The following is a 23078-nucleotide window of genomic DNA, read 5'->3' on the forward strand; positions in this document are numbered from 1 at the left end:
TGGGATGTTTTAGGGTGGAGGGATAAATGGAAAACCTAATCAGTTGCAGAACTGAATGCGTTCAACCAAACCCCTCTGAATCAGAGGGAGGGGGGGGGGGCTGCCTTAATCGACGTCAACGGCGACCGGGGAGCAGTTGGGGGCTGCCTTAATCGACGTCAACGGCGACCGGGGAGCAGTTGTTGTTGGGGATTATTAAGGTTATTTAGGGCTGCCTTAATCGACGTCAACGGCGACCGGGGAGCAGTTGGGGGCTGCCTTAATCGACGTCAACGGCGACCGGGGAGCAGTTGTTGTTGGGGATTATTAAGGTTATTATTATTAAATTATTAAAGGGCAGAAAGGCAGATTTTTCCACCTAGCCAGCTCTGGGATTCAAACCAGCGACCTTTCGGATACTGGCCCAACGCTCTTAACTGCTAGGATACCTGCCGCATTCAGTTAGGTCTACCAATTCTCCTGTTGATAAACTCATTGGTCAGATGTGCCTTAACAGGAATTATGCCTTTATGGTGTTTGTGACCACATGACGGCGATGGTGTATAGCCAGAGAGAATAGTCATGACTGTATTATTACAGTCTCTCTCACTCACTTTCAACCTCGGCACAAATGCATACGTGCAGATACACACACACACCCCACACACGCTGTAATGACGAGACAATACAGCCGCAGACTTAAACTGCACTTACAAAACCCGCCTTTTTATTCATTATTAAACTTCAGAGCTGCAAGGTCGTTGCAAGGCTAATAGAACTAGGTGTCATTTTTTGGTTTTTAAGACAACAGTGATATTACGTCTGCAACAACAGACAGATCACTGATCCGTGTTCATTATGGGACGCAAAGAACACGTTTTTAAATGTTTTGCAACGGAGAACGAGCATGTCAGTCCCTCCCTGTTTCAGTCCATTTTCTTCTGTTTGGTGCCTAATGAACAGGACCCAGTTACCAAGCAATGGGTGCCAGGACACAGAGAAAGAGGAGCAGCAGAACAGCACAGCAATCAACATACGCCTGCAATGTGAAAATCACTACTGCCGTTTGCACAAACGTGAAAACTTCTATCTTATTAGAGTCAGTGCAGCTTAAGCTATTAATAGCCTTTTCAAACTACTAAGCCAAGCCGGTCCGAGACTAGTTGTACTGTACTGGTCTGGCGTGGTTATGCATCATCCTCATTTACTAGAACCGTGCTGCAAAGGATCGTGCTAAAAGAAAGTATCCAAATCAGCAAAGTACGGTTTGAGTCGGCCCTATAGTGTGCATCAGGCAATAGCAGGACAGTGTGTCACAACCTCCTGTCAAGGGATATCATACACAGTCTTTTGTACCTTTTTTTTCTTCTTAACAGTGAGAGATCCATCCAATGGAGACCATGACAGCAGATAAGTACATATGGGTACACTTCTTTCATCACCCCAAATTTCACAATAATATTTTTTTTTGCATTCGGCTCACTCCTTCCTTTTTTCTTCTTCTCCATAGTTCATTTTTACACTGGCATTCTTCACATAATAAAGCCAAAAAATCAAAGCAACAAGCAAAAACAGAAACTTGGCAAAAAATGATGAGTCCTTGCAGCGCAATGACATCACATTCAGGGTCTGTGTGTGTGTTGTGTGTTGCGTGTGTGTCAACTTTGGATAGTAAGTGTAAAGAAAGCTGACTAGTCCGAGTCGGGTTCTTTCGTCTCCCTCCTCTTCATCCTGCCATCTCCCTCCCTCCCTCTTTCCCCCTCTGTCCACAGCAGCAGCAGCAGGTGATGGCAGTGACGCCTCAGGACCAACCGCTTCTCTCATATTAGCTCAGATCTGACAGCTTGTTCAATTCCACCTTTACTCCCTTTTCTCCTGCACCTATAGGCCGGAATAGAGAAGGAGGGAGAGCGGGGGAGTTCATTTTATTCATTTTTATTCAACCAGTTAAGAACAAATTCTTATTTCTAATGACTTCATATAAATTATTATGTCTTATGATGATCACTATGGCCCTATATTCATAACTCCTCTCAGTCTCACAGTGCTGATCTAGGATCAAGTGCTGATCTAGGATCATTTTATCTTATTCATTATGATCCAAAAGAAAAAAACTGATCCTAGATCAGCACTCCTACTTTGAGACGTTTTATGAATACGTGCCCAGGACTCCATCTTACTTGTTAGGTATTTCTCCTTGGCCTGAGCTCGTTCATCGGCATCAAAATACCATACTGTTATGGCATACCTAGACAGAGAGTGAGACAACGGAAACAGAGAGGTCATCTAACATACAATAATTCACATTATAGGTAACACCATCACTACCCAACCATTTGTCACGGTCCTACTATTCTAACAGTATTGAGCACTTCCATATATATTACAGCTGGATAGTGTTGGTGGTGTTGCTTAATGTGGTAGCACTTTACAACGATGTCTGTTCATAGATCAAGGCATGCATTAACCTAATGTAAAGTATGTCACCATTCACACTTCAGCCAAGTTCTCAAAATGGCCTGTGACAGATGCTTTACTTAAATGACATTACAATAAGCAACACAAAACAGGAAGTGTGGGATTGTGATGGAAGACAAGCAGACGACCCTAGATCCAAGGTCAGGGTTATGACATTTTCTCTGGGGTCAAAAGGTCAGAGGTCAGGCTAAGAGATCACTCTACCTGGTGTGGTACGCTGGCCGCACCTCATGGGGGTTCCGCCGGTCCGACCAGAAGAAGAGCAGGCGGTCGAACTTGGGCTCTATGTCGGCGAACTGTGCCTTGCCCTCTGGGAAAATCCTCAGGATTCCTCCGTGTTCCTACGAGACAATACAAGTCATGTGTGACATCAATAAATTATCCACATTTTTCCAATTTCCACTCTGGGGAAAAATAATTCATTAATTCATTCAGAAATTACGTTAAAATTTAATTTAATTGAATTTCCCCATTTTGATTTGTCAAAGAACATAGAACCAATCCCCTCATAAAACAGCAAAAGGTGCGAAGAGAATGGAAAAACACATGGAATAAGAACCTTTTAAAAATTAAGCTGAGAATACCTACAGTTCTGTGCATCAAAACATTTCTTTTTTCAAAATGCCTTGCTGCAGCAAGGTACATTGTTAATTTGACAACCTTTCTCACAGGGAAACGAAGCACCAAGTTTCATTAGCAATAGCAAATATCATCAAACAATAACCTTTGTAATTAAATATATTTCTGAAATACACTACATGGTCAAAGGTATGTGAACACCTGCTCGTCAAACATCTCATTCCAAAATCATGGGCATCAATATGGCGTTGGTCCCCCCTTTTCTGCTATAACAGCCTCCACTCCTCTGGGAAGGCTTTCCACTAGATGTTGGAACATTGCTGTGGGGACTTGCTTCCATTCAGCCACAAGAGCATTAGTGAGGTCGGGCACTGATGTTGGGCGATCAGGCCTGGCTCGCAGTCGGCGTTCCAATATATCCCAAAGGTGTTCGATGGGGTTGAGGTCAGTGCTCTGTGCAAGCCCGTCAAGTTCTTCCACACCGATCTCGACAAACCATTTCTGTATGGACCTCGCTTTGTGCACGGGGGCATTGTCATGCTGAACCAGGAAAGGGCCTTGCCCAAACTGTTGCCACAAAGTTGGAAGCACAGAATCGTCTAGAATGTCATTGTATGCTGTGGCATTAAGATTTCCCTTCACTGGAACTAAGGGGCCTAGCCTGAACCATGAAAAACAGCCCCAGACCATTATTCCTCCTCCACCAAACTTTACAGTTGGCAATATGCATTCGGCAGGTAGCGTTCTCCTGGCATCCGCCAAACCCAGATTTGTCTATCAGACTGCCAGATGGTGAAGCATGATTCATCACTCCAGAGAACGCGCTTCCAATGCTCCAGAGTCCAATGGCGGCAAGCTTTACACCACTCCAGCCGACGCTTGGCATTGCGCATGGTGATCTTAGGCTTGTGTGCAGCTGCTCGGCCATGGAAACCCATTTTATGAAGCTTCCGATGAACAGTTATTGTGCTGACATTGCTTCCAGAGGCAGTTTGGAACTCAGTAGTGAGTGTTGCAACCGAGGACAGATTATCTTTACACGCTTCAGCATTCGGCGGTCCCTTCTGTGAGCTTGTGTGGCCTACTACTTCGCGGCTGAGCCTATGTTGCTCCTAGACATTTCCACTTCACTATAACAGCACTTACAGTTGACCGGGGCAGCTCTAGCAGGGCAGAAATTTGACGAACTGACTTGTTGGAAAGGTGGCATCCTATGACGGTGCCACGTTGAAAGTCACTGAGCTCTTCAGTACGGGCCATTCTACTGCCAATGTTTGTCTATGGAGATTGCTTGGCTGTGAGCTCGATTTTATACACCTGTCAGCAACGGGTGTGGCTGAAATAGCTGAATCCACTAATTTGAAGGGATGTCCACATACTTTTGTAGTGTATGACATGACCCTGACTGTGCAGAAAAGGATTATCAGTGATGTGAGGCCTGGGAGTGAAACAGGGTTGAATTTAGGTTCAAACCATTTGTACCAGATTCACCTTCAGTTGTGGCTAAATGAACCTCGTTAGGCAAATAGGGGGGAGGAATGAGGAAGTATGTGTGTTTGTTGCTATTTACTCCATGCAGATAAGAGTGTGGTTCGGAAAACAAACAGAGGACCAGTCACGTCCACCTCTTCCCAAATGCCACGGATAAAGCTGTTACCACGTGTAGTGTTTCCTGGGAGTTGGGTCAGTGTTTTCCTGGGAGTTGGGTCAGTGTGAGTTAAGAGGAAACAAACACAATGACACACACGCCAAAACACACAGTAACACACACATCCCAACATGCTTCCTGAAACACACATACATATAAATGCATGCAAACACACATAGGTACACACAGCAGCACCCTGCATCCCTACACACACACGCACGCATCCCTACACACACACGCACGCACACGCACACACACGCCCCTCGAAACACGCAGGATAGGAATGTTAAAGGTGGGTAAATTTTAAAAGGAGAAATGCTTTTTCCTGTGGGGGGCCAACCTGGTGCTAAACATAGCTATGAGGAATCTGCACGCCGTGATTTACATGACTCATAACTGCAGGTTTGCATGAACTGCTTGAGACCCAGTGTGTGTGTGTGTGACGGGTGTGTAAAGAAGACATGAGAGCGGGGTCTGTTGACCTTCAAACATGCACGTCTCCCCAAGCTTCTCCGGGGGATCAAGTTAACCGTTCACCTCCTAAGGGGGGCTGGGGAATCAAATCAAATCAAATTTTATTTGTCACATACACGTGTTTAGCAGATGTTATTGCGGGTGTAGCGAAATGCTTGTGCTTCTAGCTCCGACAGTGCAGTAATATCTAACAAGTAATATCTAACAATTTCACAACATATACCTAATACACACAAATCTAAGTAAGAAATGGAATTTAAGAATATATACTGTACATATGGACAAGCAATGACAGAGCGGCATGGACTGAGATACAGTAGAATATTATAGAATAGAATACAGTATATACATATCAGATGAGTAATGCAAGATATGTAAACATTATTAAAGTGACTAGTGTTCCATTTCTTAAAGTGGCCAGTGATTTCAAATAGGCAGCAGCAGCCTCTAATGTGCTAGTGATGGCTATTTAACAGTCTGATGGCCTTGAGATAGAAGCTGTTTTTCATTCTCTCGGTCCCAGCTTTGATGCACCTGTACTGACCTCACCTTCTGGATGATAGAGGGGTGAACAGGCAGTGGCTCGGGTGGTTGATGTCCTTGATAATCTTTTTGGCCTTCCTGTGACATCGGGTGCTGTAGGTGTCCTGGAGGGCGGGTAGTTTGCCCCCGGTAATGCGTCCGGCAGACCGCACCACCCTCTGGAGAGCCCTGCGGTTGCGGGCGGTGCAGTTGCCGTACCAGGCGGTGATACAGCCCGACAGGATGCTCTCAATTGTCTGTAAAAGTTTGTGAGGGTTTTAGGTGCCAAGCCACATTTTTTCAGCCTCCTGAGGTTGAAGAGGCTCTGTTGCGCCTTCTTCACCACACTGTCTGCGTGGGTGGACCATTTCAGTTTGTCAGTGATGTGTACGCCAAGGAACTTGAAGCTTTCCACCTTCTCCACTGCGGTCCCGTCGATGTGGATAGGGGGGGTGCACCCTCTGCTGTTTCCTGAAGTCCACGATAATCTCCTTTGTTTTGTTGACGTTGAGTGAGAGGTTATTTTCCTGGCAACACACTCCCAGAGCCCTCACCTCCTCCCTGTAGGCTGTCTCGTCATTGTTGGTAATCAAGCCTACTACTGTTGTGTCGTCTGCAAACTTGATGATTGAGTTGGAGGCATGCTTGGCTACGCAGTCATGGGTGAACAGGGAGTACAGGAGGGGGCTGAGCACGCACCCTTGTGGGGCCCCAGTGTTGAGGATCAGCAAAGTGGAGATGTTGTTTTCTACCTTTACCACCTGGGGGCGGCCCATCAACAAGTCCAGGACCCAGTTGCACAGGGCGGGGTTCAGATCAAGTGCTTCGAGCTTAATGATGAGCTTGGAGGGTACTATGGTGTTGAATGCTGAGCTATAGTCAATGAACAGCATTCTTACATAGGTATTCCTCTTGTCCAGATGGGATAGGGCAGTGTGCAGTGTGATGGCGATTGCATCGTCTGTGGATCTATTGGGGCGGTAAGCAAATTGAAGTGGGTCTAGGGTGACAGGTTAGGTAGAGGTGATATGATCCTTGACTAGTCTCTCAAAGCACTTCATGATGACAAAGGTAAGTGCTATGGGGTGATTGTCATTTAGTTCAGCTACCTTTGCTTTCTTGGGTACAGGAACAATGGTGGCCATCTTGAAGCATGTGGGGACAGCAGACTGGGAAAGGGAGAGATTGAATATGTCTGTAAACACACCAGCCAGCTGGTCTGCGCATGCTCTGAGGACGCGGCTAGGGATGCCGTCTGGGCCGGCAGCCTTGCGGGGGTTAACATGCTTAAATGTCTTACTCACGTCGGCCACTGAGAAGGAGAGGCCACAGTCCTTGGTAGTGGGCCTTGTCGGTGGCACTGTGTTATCCTCAAAGCGTTAATCATGAAACACACACCTCCGCCCTTATGCTTCCCGGAGAGATATTTATTTCTGTCTGCGCGATGAACTGAGAACCCATCTGGCTGGACTGATTTCGACAGAATATCACCAGAGAGCCATGTTTCTGTGAAACAAAGTATGTTACAGGCCTTGATGTCTCTCTGGAAAGAAATCCTTGCCCTGAGCTTGTCGACCTTGTTATCCAAATCTGAACATTAGCGAGTAGTATACTTGGAAACGGTGTATCCGAGTGCCTCTCCTCCGCCGGCGATGTTTTGGGTCAGCCGCTGGAATCAGTTCAATTGCCCTGGGGAGAGCAAACAAAGGATCTGCTTCGGGAAGTCGTATTCCTGGTCGTAATGCTGGTGAGTTACCGCCGCTCTGATATCCAATAGTTTTTCCCGGCTGTATGTAATGATACAAAACACTTTCTGAGCTAATAATGTAAAAAATAATACATAAAAAAACAAAATACCGCAAAGTTTCCTAAGAGCTAGTCGCGAGGCCAAATGATGAGGAACTGGTGGGTATGAGAGAGTAGTAACTTGGTCTTAACCCTACATCATAAGTAGAAAATAACTAAAAGGGAAGGTACTGCTATATGGAAGGATTTTAGTGGCAACAGGAATGGAATCTGATCTCAATCATTTTGAAATAATTCAAAATGATTCAATTCAGATTCAATTTATGTTGGCACTAATATCACTCCATATAGCAGTACCTTAAAAGGGCAAATGTTACATCGTGCTTACATGATTGAAAATCAGTTAAACAGTACCTTTAATCACTTTTAGTTTACTTTTGTGCTAATAGATTGGCTAACCAAATCCTCTCTCTATTCAGAGATTGGCCATTTCATTGTGTAGGTATTTATAAATCTGTGCCATGTACTCTCTTGGTACCACAACTTGTGTCCTCTTGGCTGTTTTCCTTCATAGTAATCCCAGCTATGCCTCCAGTTTTGTTACCCACCATGAGCTTATAAGGTGGAAGTACCGTTTAACGTATTTTCTATATGTATGAGGTAACAAATCGGTCTACAACATGGTTTCTACTGGAATCAACACCGAACCGAGCTCTTTGAGGGTATTTTCACAGTCCTCTTTAGTGAACTCTTGGGTAAAAAAAAAAAGCATTTTTTATTCATTTGTAAAAATGACATTACACTTTGACATTATGGGGTATTGTGTGTTGGCCAGCAACATAAAAAAAAAATATGTAATCAATTTAAATTCAGGATGTAACAACAAAATGTGGAAAAAGTAAATGGTGTGAATACTTTCTGAAGGCACTGTAAATATTATTAGTAACAAAATAAATAGCAGAAGAATAACTGCAGATGAAATAATGCTGTAATTGAAAATTGTACACACAATGTAGGCTAATGCTCCTTTAAGAGCTAGAATTGATTTTGTATCCTATGTTGTGATTCTCACCAAATATGTTGTCCAATAAACAGCTTATGAAGCTCTCTTAGCTTATAGATCACATATTGACAATCGCTAATCAATATCCAAAAACAGCACGTTTTGTTTTTTTTGCGAACCTGCGCATTATCTCTCTTTTGTGGTACCAATGTCAGGGTTATGTCAGGGGAAACCGTGTTGCAGTAGCCTTGTGTGGTGCGGGAATAATGACAAGCGAACCTGAGGAGCTCACATTGCCCTAAAAAAGGGAACCGGACACCGGAATTCAAGCGAACCGAACTCAGACAACCTCTCGAGATCGCGTTGTGGGCTATGGAAAGCTGTTTTAACATGTATTCATTGAAATGTTTATATCAATAATTATAAATGTTTATATCAATAACTCCCAATAGGATTCAATGGAGAAACCGGTGTGTGTGAGTTTGATTCCCCCTGCAGACAAACTTTTTTTCCTCCCCCAAAAAACTATCCACTGCTGCTTCTCAACAGCGCCAGAATAGCTATGCTTAGGCCTACATAATGTGCTGTAGCAACAGGGTCAGGGTCACGCAACGCTCCTAACTTGGAGAAATACACGTGCGGCCATGTTGCTGTTTCTTCCTGTTGGGAGCAGAGAACCTATGTAGCAGCATGCAAATGTGATCCTGCCCCCATGAAGGTCATTATCATAGAATTATTGATATACAAACATTATTTATTGATATAAAAAATTATAAAATAAATAAATAAATAATTACATTTTTGATATCAATAATTGTAAAAATATATATTGATATTTAATTTTTGAATATAAAAAAAATACATTTTTATATTAATAGATATTTTTGGGGATATAAAAAATGCAATAATTGATATAAGAAATTCAATTATTGATATAAAAAAAGGTTTTATGTTAAAACGGCTTTCCATATGGGTGCTCTTTTCAGGGGTCTGAGTTCCTTTGGAGTATTCACACTGCACAAAAAAAAAAACTGAGTTCACAAAAATTTGCATGAGTATCTGCATGGTGTAAATGGCAGCAAACACACATACTTTCTAATTCGTCCTGCAGTTCCTATTGGTCTTCTAACGTATATTTATGAAGGCACATCTGGGCTTATCCAGGCCTCCTTTTAGAAACTTGATCTGTTAATCAATCTGTTAATAAACCATATTGTAGATCAGTGTTCTTAATCCTGGTCGTGGGGATCCATAGGGCTGGACATTTTTTGCTTTTCCCTTGCACTACACACCTGATTCCACTAATCAACTCATCCTCAAACCTTTGATTAGTGGATTTGTGTAGTGCTAGGGCATAAACAAAAATGTGCATGCCTTTGGGTCCCAAGGACCAGGATTAACACTGCTGTAGATGGTACAGACCAAGTTTTGGTGTAATCTAACATCCTACTATGTGCTCTGAAATATACTGAACAAAAATATAAACGCAACATGTAAAGTGTTAGTCCCATGTTTCATGAGCTGAAATAAAAGACCCCAGAAATGTTCCATATGCACAAAAAGCTTATTTCTCTAAATTTGTTTACATCCCTGTTAGTGAGCATTTCTCCTTTGCCGAGATAATCCACCAACCTGACAGATGTGGCATATCAAGAAGCTGATTAAACAGCATGATCATTACACAGGTGCCCCTTGTGCTGGGGACAATAAAAGGCCACTCTAAAATGTGGTTTTGTCACACAACACAATGCCACAGATGTGTCAAGTTTTGAGAGAGCGTGCAATTGGCATGCTGACTGCAGGAATGTCCACCAGCGCAGTTGCCAGAGAACTGAATGTTAATTTCTCTACCATAAACCGCATCCAATGTTGTTTTAGAGAATTTGGCAGCACGTCCAACCGACCTCAGAACCGCAGACCATGTGTAACCACGCCAGCCCAGGACCTCCACATCCGGCTTCATCACCTGCGGAATCGTCTGAGACCAGCCACCCGGACAGCTGATGAAACTGTGGGTTTGCGCAACCAAAGAATTTCTGTCAGAAACTATCTGCATGCTCGTCGTCCTCACCAAGGTCTTGACCTGACTGCAGTTCGGCGTCGTAACCGACTTCAGTGGGCAAATGCTCACCTTTGATGGCCACTGGCACGCTGGAAAAGTGTGTTCTTCACGGATGAATCCCGGTTTCAACTGTACCGGGCAGATGGCAGACAGCGTGTATGGCGTCGTGTGGGCGAGCAGTTTGCTGATGTCAACGTTGTGAACAGAGTGCCCCATGGTGGCGGTGGGGTTATGGTATGGGCAGACATAAGCTACGGACAACAAACACAAATGCATTTTATTGATGGCAATTTGATACCGTGACAAGATCCTGAGTCCCATTGTCGTGCCATTCATCCACCGCCATTACCTCATGTTTCAGCATGATAATGCACGGCCCCATGTCGCAAGGATCTGTACACAATTCCTGGAAGCTGAAAATGTCCCAGTTCTTCCATGGCCTGCATACTCACCAGACATGTTAAGCTGTTTGGGATGCTCTGGATCAACGTGTACGACAGCGTGTTCCAGTTCCCGCCAATATCCAGCAACTTCGCACAGCCATTGAAGAAGAGTGGGCAACATTTCACAGGCCACAATCACCAACATTATTAACTCTATGCGAAGGAGATGTGACGTGCTGCATGAGGCAAATGGAGGTCACACCAGATACTGACTGGTTTTCTGATCCACGCCCCTACCTTTTTTAAAAAGTATCTGTGACCAACAGATGCATATCTGTATTCCCTATCATGTGAAATCTGTGATTAGGGCCTAATGAATTTATTTTAATTGACTGATTTCCTTTATCTGAACTGTAACTCAGTAAAATCTTTGAAATTGTTGCATGTTGCCTTTATATTTTTCTTCAGGATATTAGCAGCTATTAAGACCTACTGGAAGTATCTACCAGGTATCTACCTCTTAGTAGATCATTATAAAACAGGTTGTTTGGATCCTGGATGCTGATTGGTTGATATACGGGAGTTGTGGGACAATAACTCCCGCAAAATACCATGATGTGTTAATGTCATAATTCCACTGTCCTGCAGCCCAGGCAGGACATTCATCAACTTAATCTCCCTTGGGAAAAAAACATCTACTGATTATTTTTCCACGATACTATATGGTTTGCAACAGTTGGAGGTTGTATAAACCTATCTGTCTGCTTCTATGACCTGTGCAACAATGTTTCATTTGACAAATGCGATTTCTCCTGTGCCAGTAGGCTAGCTAGCGCAAGAACGAACATGAAACTAATAATTTACACTCAGAATTCCATTCATTCATTAACCAGCGAATGTGGCCTATGTAGGCCTTTTGGATATTTATTAAATAATTTTTTATCGAAGTTCTTGTCTCTCATCATCATTGAATCTCTGCTAGCTAGCTACATGTCAATTATTTGTTTAGCATAGCAACGTTGAATGAATAGAATGATTAGAATTAACGACTGGGCCAAAACATGAGAAAATAACTAACGACCAGCCCGCTTGGGCAGCAACTTTAGAATGCTAAAGTTATCGGGCCTGGAGGCATGGGAAATAATGTCTGTGCGTGGCCATCGGTGTGAGAGCTCACTCAAGAGTTTTTGGCAGCCCCTAACGTGGCGAACAGAAAGCACTGGAGTGCCATTTTAGCTGGCAGTGATGTGTGGGACTTCCGATTCTCCGCCAAAGAAGAGGCAAGCACTGGCTGTCATCAACCAGCGCCAGGACCATGGACAGTTCTTCCACTCGTGTGCCATTACTATTAACATCACCAACTAGCTTGGTTAGCTCGGACTCACCAACCATAATAGTTGTTGCCTATGTAGGCCTATTGGATATTTATTAAATCATTCTTTATTGAGGTTCTTGTCTCTCATCATCATTTAATCTCTACTAGCTAGCTACATGCCAATGATTTGTTTAGCATAGCAACGTCGAATGAATATAATTATTTGAATTAACGACTGGGTCAAAACATGAAATAATAACTAACGACCACCCCGCTTGGGTAGCAACATCAGAACGCAAAAACGAATTTACTTCTTAAAATAATATTTTTCATGAAAATGTTGGCAACCGTTTAATAAAAGCAATCACTCCCTCCAAGGGCTGTATCCCGGCCCTTGGCGTCACCTCGGGCCTCAGAACAAAATATCTTAGACATTTCTATTTTGGAGTGTAGTTAACCTTTAATTCAAGTGTGCAACAGCAAGGGACTTGTTGTTTGTTTAGCGGTGTTTCTGTAGCGCACAGAGTTTGCAAAACAAATGGCCACTGGGTTGATGCAAATAATCATGATCAGGTAGGCATAGGCTACTTTGTAGTTAACATTTAATTGAGAAGGTTTTTGGGATAGCCTTTCCATCTACCAAAAGACACTTGTCATTAGCATCATCGCTAATGGCTACACAAAGTGGCAGCAGCATTGCAGTTCTTGATACAAACCAGTGCGCCTGCCACAGACTACCATACCCCGTTCAAAGGCACTCAATTATCTCAAGGCTTAAAAATCCTTCTTTAACCTGTCTCCTTAAAGCTAGCATTAATCACATGATGTCAATGTGAAAATGAACCGAAGTCCCAAACCATCGGTTGTGTAGATCCAGCTTTATGCCTCGAACCTATATTAACGGAAAAGATAAGCCCCGCAGCAAAACCTCTAATTAAATGGTGCCTATCTTTTCCATTCATGTATTGTGGCATAAAGCTGGATCTACTAAACAGATGGCCTGGGATGTGGATATATGGAAAAAATGACCACTTTTGAGGTTTCAAAACATCTGACAAACTGACATTTTGGAGTGTCAAGTCCCTTTACAAGACATGAAGTCTGTTGTCACCATTGATGCCACTGGAATCAACAAGAGTGCATTTTTCACAAGGATCCCTTGATAATTGTTACATCACAGTGTTCTATTGTTACCTCATTCCCCCCTACAGTACATCCATTGTTTTTTTACTAGGACCTAGGCTGCAGCCCTACTATATGACCCCACTTGTGTATTCCAAACTGATAACTCCCTATCTCCCTATTCAAATTAACTATCTCCCTATTCAAATTAATTGTTTCAGATCTGAGAGGAGGGTCAGCAAAGGCAAAGATAAGGGGGAAAGAGAAGGGAGGATGCTATCGGATTAGAATTAAGGCCCACAACGTCAGAGTGGGAGTGTGAGAGGAGCTGCTTGCCTGTCATCCCCATTCCAGCATAGTTTCCACCTGCAATCACAATGTTCTAGTGGTAGCCCTGGGGTTTGTTCTAGTAGTTACTGCCACCACCTTTGGTGTATGAATGCCTGTGTGTGCGTGGGATTGTGTGCATTATTTGTGCAATTGACATGAAAATGTAATAGCAGTGGGTGCCCACATTAGCTGTATATTATGCAGACTGTGGCCATTACATGTATTCCGTCCCAACAGGACTCCATAGTCAGCCATGTCAGAAAGTTATTTTGTCATCACTTGTCACACCGTAGCATGTATGGTTGCCATATTAGGACAGCTTCAGATTCACAAGGTGTTCGTGTTCCTCTGATTTGTCCATCAAAGGCTGTCCTAATATGGACACCATACATATGGTATGGAGTCAGTTGCCTGATGACTCAAACTGAATTCTTCCGCAGCTCTATCGTTTGCTACATACTTCAGTCAGACTGCCATCGTTGAAGTCGTCTGTAATGACGTCAAAATGAGGGGTGTTGTACAAAACAAAGTCATCAGTGATTGGATCATCTCTAACCAATCAGAGTATCAAAGCCAATGATACATTTTCAAAACGTTGCTTTACCAATGTGTGTTCTGGCTCTGGCCCAACCCAATGGTTTCTGGAGCAAGGAGTTGGGGTAGCCAGGCAATGGAGTCAGTGTACACTATGTATGGGATTAATCCATAGCATGTCAGTACCTCTTTAGACACCCCCCTTTCCCCTCTATCGATCAACGCTTCTCCCCTCCCCATAAACTCATTTAGTGGGCTGGTTGGTGAACTTTGGGATTACTTCCAGAAACTGAACTCTAAAGGGTGACTGAAGAGTGACTGGCATGGAATTAACAGAGTCAATATTCAAAGCCACAGTGTTGTTCCCAGCAGAGAAAACTGGTTGCAATGACGTCATTATGGCATCTTTGATGAATAGGCCTTGTATAGGTCTACTGTTTTTTTTAAGGAACCAGAAAAATAAGTTACCAGATTTTTTTTTACTGGTTAGAATTTGACCAAAAAATGTAATCTTTCCAATGCCGTCTAGATCTTGTCATGAAAAATACTTATTTACCCGGTGAAGTCTCCTCAAACAGAGAACCAGTTTACAACCAGAAAAATACGTAATGTGCCAAATTTTGGGTTAGTAGCAGAAAACATGCAAAAAATAAACAAAATATTGGACATATAGTTTGCTTTCAGTTCATTGTTTTGACATACCTTAGCCTCCCAGTCTTTATTGAGATAGTAAATACACGTTACACATCTCCCATCGCCGTTAGGGTTATCCACGTGACGTACATACCCAGTCCCGTTGCCTGGGTAACAGGCCACCATAGCCTGAAAAAGAACATGAGAAGGACATGTTAGGAGGAAATAGTTTGGGTGGCCATTTTGACAATGTCGTAAAAGTTGTCACACAAGCTAAAAATGCTTCCCAACACCTATTTCTCCATGATTAGGCTACACTCTGGTAAAGCATATAATAAAACAGCATATCTCCTATCTTTGATATTATGAAATTGTCATGTCATTTAAGAAGTCTTGTTGATTCATAATTGATAATACTGCTATTGAAATGCATGTGTATAAAAAGTACATACTAAATTATTCCCGTTCAAAGCATGCTAACAAAAAAGAGAATCACAAACAAAAAGGAGAGCTTGTTATTCATAATTGCTGATATGTGAAAGACGAGACAGAGAGGCGACTGACACGCTTGCTGGGCTGATTTGAAAGGAAAGAGGCTAATTGGAGTAGCTGAGTTGTTTTTGCTGTGTCATCGGTCTGGCCTTTACTTCAAGTGTTAGAAAACAATAGGTCAGAACTGTTGGCTTACGAGCATTTTTTCCCTTTATTATGTCGGTCTCTGGGTCACACGCACAAGTTGTTACGTAACAAACCGTGGGTGGAAAAAAATATACACAGATACATCCTCTTAATTGTTTTATTTTTATAAATGGATACATCCTTTTGGTGCTCGGGTATTGCCACGGGACAGGACAAAGTGGAGGGGGGGACGACGACATTCATTTTGCTCGGTCATTGGAGATGTATAGTACTTTCAAGGACATAGGCTACAATTGAGTAGTCGCAAAGTAGTATATTTTGTCAGACTTTATTTGGATAGTCACATATAGATGATCTACAGATCAAAAGAGATGCCACTGTGCTCTGATATTGATTAATTCATTGTTAGGAAAGAGCTTGCAAAAAAGGCATTTCACTGTACTTGTACACGTGACAATACAACTTGAAAGTACAGATGGTCAAACTTTCAACAAACTTGGCAACAGTAAACATGTCGTCCCCCACGAATGATTCAGCGCCCCCCTTGGGCCAATCAGTGTAATTTTATAAATTACAAATCTCTTTGGCAAGATGCATCATTCACCCAAGTTTAATCAAAATCGGGCCAGTGGTGTCTGAGATATCACGTGGTTTAGCTAGACTCGTATCCCTGAGCGTGTGTGCCAAATTTCATCACTCGGAGTCAAACAGATCAAGAGATATGTGCCCATTATAGCGCCACCATGTGGTCGATATGAATGTTCTTGCATATGTTGTGTCTTGACAGTGTTTGCAACATGTGTACCAAATTTTGTTACAATATGAATATCCTTGACTGATTTATATGCATTAATGTACCAGACCAGAATGTTTATTGGTCAATAGCGGCCATGTTGTTTTAGGTACCAGTCTGGAAAATATTGCGTTGAGAGACTTTTGTCCATAGATGCCAAATATCAACTTTTGTGTAGATAGGTCATTCGGTGCCATAGGAGTAGCGTTTAAGTGTTTTTCACAAAATTCTAAAGGGTGGAAAATTCCTTGGTCCCTGAGGCAAATTTGTAATAGCCTGTTATAGCACAACCATCTGGCCAATCAATGTAATTTTGTAAATACCGGACCTCTATGGTAAGACACATCATTCCCCCAAGTTTCGTCAAAGTCGGTCCAGTGGTGTCTGAGATATCGCGTGTGACGAACGAACGTATTAACGGACGGGGACTCATTTAATCATGGGGGACAACTATCTGTTGATAAGCAACTGCTTGCTAAGGTTAAGATTAGGGCTAGGGTTAGTGGATAGTTAGTTGAAATGTTGTTGACAGTTATTGAACATCTACTGAACATCTACAAATCATACACAAACCATTTATTTGGGACTATCCAAATAAAGTGTTACCATATATTTCATATCTAATCACAGAAACAGAAGACATTGATGCTACAAATCTGTTACCTTTCAATTCCAAAGTAGGCAAACTGACAACACTCTGAATTGGAACTCCTTTCCAAACAATATCCCTGTCAAGTTCCTATCACAAGTCCTCTTCAATTATGTTCTACAATAATCATAACTATGCTAAACTGATAACAGGATTCCGATAGGTTCTTAGACTGTCAACAAGGGCCAGAGTGTAACCCCCCCCCACCCCACAGGACTGTATTGTATGATACTATGACATGAGACTGCTTACACTGCCATTTACCCCAGATTGCTGGGCTCTCTCTGTATGTGTTTATTTGTGACCTGGAAGGCCTTCTGATCTCTTTTCCAACTGTGGAGGAGGGAGGAGGACTGAGATGAGGGGAGAGGTGGACGGGAGGCTGTTAACCACCAGGATGTTCTGCACGTCTCCCGTTCACGCCTCTGCGTCAGGGTCATTTCCAGATGGTGGAAACCCCCTCGTCTTTTTATTTAAGAGAGGCCTGCACGCAAAACAAAGGAAATCAAAGAGAGGAAATGGGGTCTGAGGTCACGAAATAGGTCAACGGCGCTCTGGGTCAGACCTTGAGTCTAACTGGGATAGGCGATGGTGGTGATCATAGCTGTGAGTTTGAGTGTGAGTGTGTGTGTGTGTGTGTGGTTGTCTGTCTGTGTGGAGACCGTGCCGTGAAGCAGCCAGAGTTGGTGATAACCAAGGTCTTGTTTAGTTTTTTTGGCATAACAGAACAATCCGTCCTCCAAAGTTTTGGAATGTCGAGGTCGGAACGTTGGGAAAGAGGGCAGCAGAGACTTTAAAAAAAGGCCCACTGCTATTGTTAGAATGTTTCTGCTTAGCTCACCAGGATAGGGCGGCAGGTAGCCTAGCGGTTAAGAGCTTTGGGCCAGTAACCGAAAGGTCACTGGTTCCAATCCGCGAGCCGACTAGGTGAAAAATCTGTTGATGTGCCCTTGGGCAAGGCACTTAACCCTAAACGCTCCTGTAAGGCACTCTGGATAAGAGCTTCGGCTAAATTACTTAAATGAAAAAAAATGTTTTATATAAATGACGCTGCTTCGATCTCGCCGCGCTCGCTCTCGGATTCCGTAGAGTGATCTCCACGCTGCAGCCGGCAGTCAGTGACAGGTTATGCATGACAGATGACAGCCCCCACAATCCACTCGCCATTATTTCAGCAGTTATCCAACCATTAGCGCTTTTCCTACTGGCAGGTGCAAGCTGAGCTCGAAAAGGAGGGAAACACCGACACACGCAGACCAAAACAAAAGACGAGTCGGGACAAAAGCCAACACAGCGCCGAGGGCTGACGCAAGTCAGGGGGAGTGAACAGGTACATGGGGAAGATAACATCAGATGCCATTTGAAGACATGGAGTGCGTAAAGAGGGGCTGAAGTGCGTCAGAGATGTTTTGCTCAGTGCGAGAGAGGGGTGGTGAGCCGTAGGGGTTTACATTACGTGGCCGTTGCGTCATTTGATTTCTGGTGGTCGTGTCTCGCATGCCATGCTATGCCTCCTCTATGCTGTGCAAGAGTGATTTCTCAAGTGCCTCTATTGAGAGAGGGCAGGTGAATGGAGAGAAAAGGGGGTTGGCAGCCATACCGCCTTCATGCAGACAGTGCCCGTACAAAACCTAGGGTTGCAAAAACGTTCAATAAATTCCCTGGTTTTCTAGAAATCCTGGTTGGAGGATTACAGATTTCCTGCTCATTCGCTCCTGAATCCGGGAATCCTCCAACTGTGATTTTGGGACAGCGGTCTACAAAACGCAAGACACATCTCATACTGTAAGCACTTAACATGCATAACACGTGGCCCCGTGTAGCTCAGTTGGTAGAGCATGGCGTTTGCAATGCCAGGGTTGTGGGTTCGATTCCCACGGGGGGCCAGTATGAAAATGTATGCACTCACTAACTGTAAGTCGCTCTGGATAAGAGCATCTGCTAAATGACAACAACAACAAAAAAAGGGGGGGGTTGAGGGTAATTTGGTAACTGTGACCTGAAATTGCTGCTCTTGTTACTTTATTTTCCAGAGGTTTAATGAATGTTTTATGTTTATAAAGTTGATGGTGATCAGTTACATTTTCTACCGCAGTGCTGCAAGCAGACGTGAGAAAGCCAATGTATGCGTTATGTAATATACATGTATTGGAGCGAGGTACTCGCTTACAGTAGGCACAATGCATAAATGGGTCACAGCTCTGAACTATATAAGGCCACACAAATGGAATAGGCTATATTGCACTTGTAGGCATTGTGCACAATGTGCTTCAACACTCCAGTCTTTGCACACTTGGAGTGAGTGTGTCTGTATCTGAGTGTAAATGTCTGAGTATTCCTGTGTTTGTGTGTCTGAAGGTGAGGCTGTCTGTGCATGTTTCAGTCTTTCTGTGTAATTGCATGGTTCAACGTTTGAAAGTGATGTGTGTCTGTGTGAATGTACCTCAGTGAGAGTGTGTCCGTGTGTGTGTGTGTGTGTGTGAGAATGCGGTCTCCTGCTCTCTCATCCTGCTCAATCTCTTGACACCGCGCCACCTCCAGAGTAGGCTTGGGCAGTCTCCAGATTTTAAAATCGTCATACCGTCCTTCTCTCATCCTGGGATTTACGATATTACTGGCATAGCACACAAGGGGGAGCTAAAAACGCAAGAAAAGCTAATTGGGCTTCTATTACCAGAATGCTAACAAAATTAGCACAAACTAATAGTGAAATCACATTGACACATAGCGAAAAACGACACATAGCAAAGACAGGGATATCGAGCTCATAAAGATATACAAGCATAGTTAGTAGCTACAGAATGTCATTTTTCGTTGAGTATGGACATTTACAAGCGAAAGTCAACAAGAGAAATTGTGCAAATGAACAAAGTTGTGATGCATGCTTTTCTGAAGGAAGAGCAGCATGTGTACATGGAGCAGATGGGAGAAGAACGGAGGAGGATTTAAATGCTAATATGAAGCACAGGGAAAAAATTGCAACTGTACAGATAACTCAATCCAGAGTTTTGGACTTCTGGCAGAAAGCCATTATAAGATATCCGATGGCAAACATTTAGTAGTGATTTGCATACAAGTGTAATTTCATCACCTTATGTGCGCCGCACAACTGACACTCGCCGATAGATACAGAACGCTATGGACTCACCGGCTCCCGCTGTGCTATTTAAAAACAAACACGTGACTGGCTCAACTGTTCTGGGGAACTACGGTTAGCTTCATAATGTAAAATAATGTGACCGGTGAAATGAAGAACGCAATCTACTTGATCTTCTAACGTATAACACAAGTTGAATGCAGGTATTAACTTAAAAAGGTAGCTACAAATATTCACATTTATTGAAAAACTTCCTAGAAATAGTTGACGGTATTGAAAAACCATCCTGTGGCTTTTTCCAATACCCCGGTATACCACAGAAGGTTGGTGGCACCTTAAATGGGGAGGACGGGCTCGTGGTAATATCTGGAGCGGAATTAGTGGAATGGTATCAAATACGTCAAACACATTCTTTCCATGTGTTTGATGCCATTCCATTCGCTCCGTTCCAACCATTATTATCAGCTGTCCTCCCTTCAGCAGCCTCCACTGCGGTATATGGTATAAACGGTATACTGCCCAAGCCTACTCCAGAGAGAAGAGTGGCTGAACTGATCTAAACTCAGTGGTGGCTGTGTCGGCTGCTGGAGCCCATCCAGACAGGCTTTATTTTAATGATCGTGCTACGTGCGGTGCGTGAGGCTGTCTGTCTTGTAGCTGGCTGCTGCTCCTCTAGCGGGGAGTGGGGACTAGCCCTGGCACTAGAAGAGCATTCAGGCTCAACCGGTGCTGGAGTAAACACATTTGTTATGGTCAAGAGAGGGAGGTTAGCGAGCCAATTGAGGATTGAGACGGGTCATGCACAACCCCCGCAGTGTGCAGTTTACGCTACATGAGTTACTGTCTGACACAGACAGTGTCGTTTGAGATGGAGGACCTGAACTGCCTTCAAAGTGACCTTTTAAAATGAGACTGACTTTCAAGAAGGATGTACACTGTTTAATGCTTTAGGCTGGATTTACATAATAATAATAATAATAATAATAATAATATGCCATTTAGCAGACGCTTTTATCCAAAGCGACTTACAGTCATGCGTGCATAAATTTTTGTGTATGGGTGGTCCCGGGGATCGAACCCACTACCTTGGCGTTACAAGCGCCGTGCTCTACCAGTTGAGCTACAGAGGACATAAAGCAGCTGTTTTAAAAAGCAACTGTTTTCACTCTTTCAATGCAACTTCACTTATAACACAAAGCAACTCATCCACGTTTGAAATTGCATGCAACATCCAATTCAATCAAAGTCGATAAATATGCTCTTCTTTACGGCAGTGTTCTACAATTTAGGTAATGGGGACCCACCCAGGGTGTGGACATTTGTTATATCCCAGCACTGAACACACCACATTCAACTTATCAGGGGCTTGAATGTGCAAAAGCTGTGGGACCCCCAAGATCAGGATTGAAGAGCATCACACTTCTGTAAGAATTTGTTACAAGTTGTGCCATCATATCAAAGCTTTCTGTGCAGCTGGAGACGAAAGTCGGTAGCCCCACTCCAACCATTGGTAAAGCAACGTCATTTCATTTCAGAAGCACATGAGAACCCATTTGGACCAGGATTCATTTTGTTTTCACATATGAGCTGCAGCAAAGATAAGGAGTTCAAGCACTCAAGGATACAGAAAATTAACGTTGCTATGACGTGAACATTTCTTAAATAACCTCTCAAACAGAGTAACATAAAACTCTTATTTCCTGTCAGTTTCACAGACTGTACCGACGGGGGACTTTCCACAGGGAGTCTACAGTGCCACTGTGAGTTCTGGGGGAATGGAGCAGCCTCGGTCTTCTGAATGAAAACAACGGGGCAAAATGGGCTCTCCTTAGACTGTGCATCTCCACCGTAGAATGTAAATAGAGGCATTAGGCATTTCATTGTGCTAGAGCTCTAGCACCGACCCACCACCAGGGAGGAAGTAGAGGCTGACAGACCCAGAGACACCAGGGTCGTGTTCATCAGGGCATGCAACAGAAAACGAAAAATTTGTGTTTCTTATTGTCCACGTAGTCCATCCTGGTATTGGTCAGCTTTCCACAGTTTATGGACTAATGAACACAACCCTGAATAAACCATCTATTGGCCTCATTAGAGAGCTAAGACTGTTCTGAGCCTGTTTTGTTTACATTCCCTAACTTGCAGTTTTAGCGCCCATTAGCCTGTGAGCGTCAACCCGTTGCATCGCTGCCCGTCCAAACAAGCCCCTAAATTAATCAGTAGCGCTTCCTAGACAGGAGAAAATGGCGGGAAAACGTTCAGGACTGGTTCTCAAACAATCCTAAAGCAGCCAGTAACTCACCAAAGGCTTTTGGAAGTTTTATGAGGCCTGAGACCACCAGTATACACATCCAGTAGGAATTATGCAATAGGTTTTCCATTACCATGTGTGGACCACTGCATTTTGTAGGTCCCCATAAGTAAGATTATTTAGGGAGCGCAGGTGGATCCCAAATGTATGCAATGGTCCATGTTAAGGGGAAAGGGGTAGTGCACAATTCTTTGCCTAGTAACTTGAGCATTTCCTCATTGTCTAGTAGGTGCTAACATGCTATCGTGCTAATGGTCAGAGAAACCAGCACGGCCCTGCTGCCCATATCAGTGTCTGCAGGAAGTGCTGCTTCGGCGCTTCTCAAACATCCTGTTGTAGTGCACGGCCACAAGGAGATGACACGGCTGAGTAAAATGACAGATGACACTGGACCAGCTGCATTGAACTGTTGCCAATTTCCTTGAATGTGTACAAAAGTGTCTCTGGTGTTCTGCATTTTCCAAATATTGCCTAGCATCTTCCGTTTGTTCCGAACGGAATAAGTCTATTAATTGCAGTTGACAGGTCCTTTAAATTGTCAAACAGGAAAGTACACAGGAAAATCTCCTAAGCAATTTTAACACCCACAGAGTTCAAATAAACACTTTCAACACGTACATATAATTACCCGGAAAAGTGTTAAATAAAAACTTTGAAAAGTGTTGATAAATGAACACATTTTAAAAGTCCATCAATCAACAAAACTTTAGCGTGTTAGGCTCCCAACACTTTGGGTGATGAAAATGTAGATTTTTTTTAGCAAATAAGACAAATCCTTGCA

General features: G+C 43.4%; 1 protein-coding gene across 1 annotated transcript in view; it reads right to left on the reverse strand.

Moving 5' to 3' along the window:
* Positions 1 to 678: 678 nt before the first annotated feature.
* Positions 679 to 23078, reverse strand: part of LOC123483072 (egl nine homolog 1-like) — a 29822-nt gene continuing 7422 nt past the window's right edge. The window contains exons 2-5 of the mRNA XM_045212519.1: positions 14878 to 14997; positions 2662 to 2798; positions 2160 to 2227; positions 679 to 1860 (exon numbers count right to left, since the gene is read on the reverse strand). Of these exons, the coding sequence (XP_045068454.1) occupies positions 1805 to 1860; positions 2160 to 2227; positions 2662 to 2798; positions 14878 to 14997 (381 nt within the window). The 3' untranslated portion in view covers positions 679 to 1804. The remainder of the gene's footprint in view (positions 1861 to 2159; positions 2228 to 2661; positions 2799 to 14877; positions 14998 to 23078) is intronic.

The sequence above is a fragment of the Coregonus clupeaformis genome, unplaced genomic scaffold (genome assembly GCF_020615455.1).
Source record: "Coregonus clupeaformis isolate EN_2021a unplaced genomic scaffold, ASM2061545v1 scaf0018, whole genome shotgun sequence".
NCBI lineage: Eukaryota > Metazoa > Chordata > Actinopteri > Salmoniformes > Salmonidae > Coregonus > Coregonus clupeaformis.